General features: G+C 51.7%; 1 protein-coding gene across 1 annotated transcript in view; it reads right to left on the reverse strand.

Annotated features, from left to right (window-relative positions):
* The window catches only part of SGIP1 (SH3-domain GRB2-like (endophilin) interacting protein 1), a gene marked incomplete at its 5' end in the record, with an annotated part of 13,980 nt that overhangs the window by 1,574 nt on the left and 5,227 nt on the right, over positions 1-7,179 (reverse strand). The window contains 5 exons of the mRNA XM_010012610.1: positions 64-128; positions 780-982; positions 1,265-1,397; positions 2,103-2,258; positions 2,630-2,741. Of these exons, the coding sequence (XP_010010912.1) occupies positions 64-128; positions 780-982; positions 1,265-1,397; positions 2,103-2,258; positions 2,630-2,741 (669 nt within the window). The remainder of the gene's footprint in view (positions 1-63; positions 129-779; positions 983-1,264; positions 1,398-2,102; positions 2,259-2,629; positions 2,742-7,179) is intronic.

The following is a 7,179-nucleotide window of genomic DNA, read 5'->3' on the forward strand; positions in this document are numbered from 1 at the left end:
ATAAACAGGTTACTGTCTGATTTAATTATTCAATGTCAAAAACATGCACATTTGTAGGATTACCTCCGTTTTCTGACTTCTGAGAGATATCAGGGATCTTCCACAATATCCTTTGCTGTTCAGCATTCCTAAAAACACATGAAGAAGAGAATTTGTTCAGCCTGGAGAAGAAAAGGCTCCTGAAGGGGACACCTTAGAGCAGCTCCAGTGCCTAAAGGGGCTCCAGGAAACCCGGAGAGGGGCTTTGGCAAGGGCCTGTAGGGACAGGACAAGGGGAATGGCTTTAACCTGCCAGAGGGGAGATTGAGATGAGCTCTTGGGCAGAAGCTCTTCCCTGTGAGGGTGCTGAGGCGCTGGCACAGGGTGCCCAGAGAAGCTGTGGCTGCCCCATCCCTGGCAGTGTTCGAGGTCAGGTTGGACACAGGGGCTTGGAGCAACCTGCTCTAGTGGAAGGTGTCCCTGCCCGTGGCAGGGGTTGGAGCTGGAGGAGCTTTAAGCTCCCTTCCAACCCAAACCAGTCTGAGATTCTTGAACACTGCCAGTGATGGGGCAGCCACAGCTTCTCTGGGTGTTCAGCTCTGACCCTTTATTCGTGGGAATGGCAAGAAAATAGCATCAAAGTGGGGTTACTTGCATCCTGTGCAAGAGGATGACAGGTTTGGGTCCCCAGCATTCCCCCACCCGCAATCACCTCCCAAGGTGATCCCACCCCTGCAGCCAGGACGGCTGTTTCAGGCAGGGACAGCAAGCAAGCTCTTCCACAGGGGAGCACTTCCTACCAGACAGCAGGAGGAAGCACAGCTTGAAGTTTGGTTACTCCTCCGTCGACAGGGACAAGGAACTGGACGTTGTTTAGAGCTACCGGTGTGGTCATTGCCTCTGTATTGTATTTGTAGTCGATGCGGAGGTCAGTGCTTGCAGGGTCACACCGCCAGCTCACTGCAAGGTTTAATGGAGTAGACTGAATACCCTGGGCAGATACCTTCCAAAATGACAGAAAAAACATTTAGTTTCCATAGGGGTGAAGGGAGAAAGCCCATTTTACAGACGCAGTAATTGCATTTGGTTTCAGAGGAGACAACACCTTGTATTCTCATAGAAAAGTTTGAACTGGGCTCAAAACAGGCAATCTAGTGACATGCAGAAGGGATACATGCCCCCTCCTCGCGTTATCTCCTCTCTGCACGAGGGAAATACCGTCTTTAACATCTATAAGTTAAGCACACATTTTTGGCGTGGTTTTATCTTACAGTAAAACTCCTACCTGGTATTTGAGCATATCCACATTGTAATAGGTGGCTTGTGGTTTCTGTTCCGATACCTTCTTTAGGTGAGTCATCAGATTTGGCATATTGACCCAGAACTCCTTTGTGTTGGTGTCACTCTGGATGTTGTCACTGCACGGGGGAGAATAAGCACTTTGCATAAGCCACCTTGGCAGAAGAAAGCTTTTCTACCAAGCATGCAGGACAGCAGCACTGGCCACCAGCTGGGACCATACTTAACCCCGCATTTAGGGAAATAATCCCTCCCTTGTGCACGTCTGGCTTGTTCTCAGGCACATCCAGGGAGGAACAGCAGATGCAAACTTTAGGTCATCTCATTTTGCAAACACAAGGTCTAATGAGCAGAGTGAGGCACAAAAGAAGCAAACCCCATCAAAGAACTTGTTCCCCTTTGCTGATGCTCCTTTGCCTGCCAAATGGGCTGATCTCAGAGGGGGTATTCCAGCAAATAAGAAGCTCAGGAAGTTTGACATGGCCAAGTGCAAGGTCCTACCCCTGGGTCGGGGCAAACCCCAGCACAAACTGAGGCTGGGGGAGACTGGATGGAGCATCCCTGAGGAGAAGGACTTCAGGGTGTTGGGTGAGAAGCTCCCCATGACCCAGTTTCAGTGTGTGCTTGAGCCCAGAACCCCCCGTGTGCTGGGTGCACCCCCAGAGCGTGAGCAGCAGCTCAGGGAGGGGATCCTGCCCCTCTGCTGCTTCCCCAAACCAGGGCAGGCTTCCAAGGAAGATACTCCGGGCCATGTGTTTTTACAAAGCACCCTACTTTTCTGGAAGGCCGCCCTCCTTTGGGATGCTGGTGGAGTGGGTGCTTACCAGCAGAGGAGCTGGGGGTTTGGCAGGACGTGCTCCAGCCTGTTGTAGTTCAGCACACGGAAGGTGAGCACCGCTGGAGCGGGGTTGTTGGCAAAGTGTCGGGTGATGCCCGCGGGAAACGACAGCACCATCTCCCCCGTGATCTTCACAATACACCTGCAGTGCCAAACACAGAGACCAAGGGGGGAGGAAATGAGGGGCTCAAAATGCAGCAGGAGGGGAGGGTGCAGTGACAGCCCCCCACTTTGCTCCCACCACACGGGGGGAACAACCTCCTGTGGTCCTAAACCTGAGCAAGCTTTAACAGCGGAAAGGCTGGCAGCCTCCTGGGGATGGGGACTGATGCTTGTGGGAATGCCCCATGAGCATCCTGAGCCTGGACCTCTGCTTGGTGCACTGACATTCCGAGACCAAACCACCTCCTTTCCTTCCTCCCCATACTCACCCAAGCCTCAACAGCACCCTAAGCCTGTCCTGACCCCAGCACCCCCTATATCAACACCCAGATCCCATCGGTCGGCACCTACTTGCTCGGGTCAGCCCCTTTGAAGTACGCGTTGACAGTTTCCGTGAAGGCAGCAGCAACGGGCAGGGTGTCCTGTGCCCCCATGGTCAGGGGGCTGGGGCCCCGTGACGAGCCTGCAACAGAGCAGAAACCTCCGCTTTTTACCTGCAGAGAGAACCCATCCTGCTTCCCCCAGCACCGGGGCGAAGGGGTGCTCCCCATGAGCCCCAGCCTAGCTTTATGGGCAAATAAAAGCAACAAGTCCCCCAGGCTTTGGATGAGGCTTTAAAAATGTTCTGAAATGACCGTTCCACCTCCCAACCTGCACAAGCAAGCAAAGAAATAACAGCGGCGCCCAGGCAGGAGCAGCATGCAGGGCAGCAACCCCCGGCACGGCTCTCAGGGGGTGCCACACAACAGGCTTTGCATGACAGTTTTTGCAGTAGGTTTCTGGGTTCCAGCAAGAGGGATTGCGGAGGTTCCTTGTGCCTTGGCTGGAGACCTCAGGCTGCCTGTGGGAAAGTGGGATGTCGGCAGGTTTCCTGCCCTGCTTCTGCCTACAGGAACCCCAACCATGGGGAGACACTGCAGTTCCTGGCGTGCTCCCCTCTCCTGCCTGGCAAGACCCTTGCTCACCCCACCAAGCCCATGGCACACTGCAACGCATCTGCAAATCATCATAAGTCTGGAATTACAAAGGAGAACGTGAGATTCTGGGTGCAAAAGCCAGAGCAGTCAATCCACAGTAATGATAGAAGGGGAAAAGTTTGCTTTGGTCATGCTCCATACCCATGGATGCTAGCCAGGCTCTAAATAATTCATCCCTGCATGATCACTCACAGGTTTCCCTTTGCTGGCCAGGAATGCTGGTCACCAAACAACATCTGAGGATGAAAGCATGGCTGCAAACAGATGCCAGAAGACCTGGGCATGGTGGGGACCCTGCATGGGGAGCAATGTCCTGCTCCCTGTGCCCACCACCAAGAGGAGAGCAAGGGGGGGCTGTTGGCACCGCAAAGCTTTCACCTTTTCCCCAAGGAAAGTGCTGGAAGGTCAGCTTGGGGTTAGTGTCTGGTCACCCACACAATATGGAAGGTGCTGATCCCCTGAGCACCCGAAAAAGTCCTCAGGAGGTCACCAGCCCTGTGCTAGCACCACCAGTTCAGCCTATCTATTTTCCTGCAGCATACCATTTTGGAACCTTTCCTTTATATCACAGTCTATGTACCAGGTTAAGCACAAGGATTATTTTGCCCCAAGCCAGCTAAAAAGGAATGGCCAAAGTCTCCAGAGGGGCAACTTCCCAAGGACCCCAACACCCCCTTTACTCTGTTACCTTCATTTACCATCATACCCCTCACTCTGTTACCCTGATTCAGGGTCTGAATCTGGCAGTTGAAAGGGGCTATTAAGTGAGCCCAGGGTTTTGTTTAGAGCATGCAAGTGTGTGCCAGCTTCAGCCCTACCCACACAACATTAAATGCCTGGAGAAGGGCAGCACCTCTGCAGGCAGTGGGGTGAGGGACAAGCAAAGCAACCGCGTGTTTATGGTGAGCTCCTGCTCAGCCTACCCTCAAAAATAATCCCCTCCCCTCTTGATCTGCTGCTTCCCACCACTGCCCTGTTGTTTGTTGCTTTTTTGTTCACATCTAAGCAACCTGCCGTGGGTTTTGTGTGATGTACAGTGAGGTCCTGGCTCACTGCTGCCTGTTTTGTGTGAGTAAATAATAGGGTTTGGCTGCAGGAAATCAGGATTCGCAACGTTTCCCAAGGAAAGTGCTTCTGTCACTTAAATTACACTTTGAGTTTGATATATTAATTGTGAAAGAACATGGCATTCATAGGATTCCTCCTGCCTTACAAATCCATCTGTGCAGGCAGTGAGTTAATGTATAAAACCACAGTTACTCTCTCACAGAGGCACACATGAGCCTCTCCAGTGCTGGGATTTTCCCTTCCAGTGTCTAATGGAGCCTAAAAGGGTGTAAAACATTCATGTAGCCACACATCTCCTCTTGGACATACATTTTAAAAGACTCAGGGGAGTGATTTCAGCCACTGGAATAGTGATGCTCAGTAAGGGCAGCGCATCCGGCTGTCCCAGCGCGCGGCACGGGCAGGCTGAGCATGTCACACACACAGGACAGACCCATCACCACACACCCATTAATTATCCTAATGACTCCTGGGAGGCAGCCCGAGCTCCCCAAGCCTTCTGCTTCTGAGGCCCCAGCCCGGAGCTACGCATCCATTGGGAACACGGCCAACATCCCGTTAAAGTGCTGACACTTCCCATCAGTGCCAGCCACGCAAAGGCAACATGTTTTGTACAAACTCTTTCCATAACACAACTAACGGGTTACCAGAGAGCACATCCTCCTCCACACACACTGCAACCACCCCACAGCACGTAGAATCCAGCTGAAAACAGTGGGATATTCTCATCACATCCACCCAGAAATACAGATGAGATTCAAAACCATCAGTGCAGACTGGCTACAGAGGGGAGAAACCTGAGGTACCCAGCAGAGGAAGTCAGGTTGATCTCAGCAGGGAATGTGGGAGGAAGGTCTTTAGCCATCCAGCAGCAGCAAACCCTGTGATCCTTGGCAATACGATCATTGTTACCTGGGAGAGGAAAAAAAGCACCTCCCAAACATACACACTCTGACTGCAGCCAGGTTTAATCTAGACCCTGCACTAGGGCATCTCTCATACCAACTTGCCCTTCCCCTCATTTTCAATCTCATTTCTTCCACCATTTCTCTGCATGTACATGAGATTTCTCCATTCTCCAGAATGGAAAATCCTACATCCAAGAATAAACCAGCTCATCTCACGTATCTCTATCACCAGGCTCAGCTGGCCTTTGAAAATCTGAGTCCATGTGAACAGCAACCAAACATCCTCCACATTTCTAATCTGGCTTTGCATAAAGATCATGTGGATGTAACTGGCATTCCCAGCTCTCAGTTCCCTCCACGCTTCCTTCATGAACCTCATATTCTTCTCTTAACGGCTTTGGAGACTAAACAACTCTTTCAATTAAAACTTTAATGTGAAAAGAAAAGTATAATCTATTTTAAGCCCAAGAATTCTTTTCCAGAAACTTGAGAGACAAGTCTAGTTACTCTGGAACGCCTCCACCAAAAATCTGGCTTTTCAGTGACTGCTTCAGAAGTCATTTTTAGAAACTTCTTGTTTTGGCAAAATGACCTGAGAATCCTGGAGGGGAAAAAACCCACTTTATGAAGCTTTGGATCCAGCCATATGCAGCTCACCAGGTTCGTTTGCCTTACCTTCCTCACACAAAGGTGGAAAACAAAGACATGGAGCAAGGACAGCTGAATACTAGTGATCCTGGTACACAGCTCTGCCCATGTAGCCAGGAGAGCATCACCAAACTGCACTGTGTCTCTTCACGCATGAACACACTACCCCACGTTCTGCAAATACATGGATCCTAGCACAGAAAACTCCAAACCCAGAAACTAAAGATACGATGTCAAAAAGACCTGCTTAAGCGAGTCCAGAGGAGGCCCCGGAGCTGCTGCAAGGGCTGGAGCAGCTCTGCTCTGGAGCCAGGCTGAGAGAGCTGGGCTGGGGCAGCTGGAGAAGAGAAGGCTCCTGAAGGGGACACCTTAGAGCAGCTCCAGTGCCTAAAGGGGCTCCAGGAGACCTGGAGAGGGGCTTTGGACAAGGGATGTAGGGACAGGACAAGGGGAATGGCTTGAACCTGCCAGAGGGGAGACTGAGATGAGATCTGAGGCAGAAGCTCTTCCCTGTGAGGGTGCTGAGGCGCTGGCACAGGGTGCCCAGAGAAGCTTTGGCTGCCCCATCCCTGGCAGTGTTCAAGGCCAGGTTGGACACAGGGGCTTGGAGCAACCTGGTTCACAACTGGCCAGCATTCCCTGGACAAACCAATCTCCCCGCTCCAGACCATCCACACTGCCAGAACAAAGGATAAGAATTCCAGTATACCATTTAAAGACATCAGTACACAAAACCATAAAAAAGCCCCAAATAGTAAATGTTCTCGCAGTGCTGGTGCTAGATCGAGTGAGGAGGAGAAGAAAACAGAGGAAATACAATGCCAGGATATACATACTGAGGGATAACACTCCAAGGCAGCTGCTTTGACCCAGCCATCAGCCATCAGCCATTCCTCCATGCCCCCTCCCAAGTCTAAGCCAGGAGCTGATATTGGAATGAGGAACATCAAGTGGGGACATTGGGGCCTGGCCCCTGTGGACAATGAAAAGGCAAGAAGGAGGGAAAGAAGAAACCACTCCCCCAGTTACCACCACCTCCGTCCCTGCCTTCTGCTACTGCTACTGCTTCATGCTCACCAGAACAGGGGTTGCTCCATAAACACAAGCAGCCTGTGCTCGGCAGCCAGGCAGTGCAATCCCGAATCCCAGCCACTTGGCTGTTTGCTGGAGGGGTCACAATTTACGGATCACGTATGGGATCCATCCTCTGGTATGTCCCGTGCCAGCAGCATCCCCAGTCAGCCCCAGCACAGCTCTGCCTGCAAGCACCGCAGCAGCTCCAAAGCTGGTTTTAAAGCAC

Source organism: Nestor notabilis, unplaced genomic scaffold (genome assembly GCF_000696875.1).
Source record: "Nestor notabilis isolate BGI_N333 unplaced genomic scaffold, ASM69687v1 scaffold15194, whole genome shotgun sequence".
Lineage (NCBI taxonomy): Eukaryota > Metazoa > Chordata > Aves > Psittaciformes > Psittacidae > Nestor > Nestor notabilis.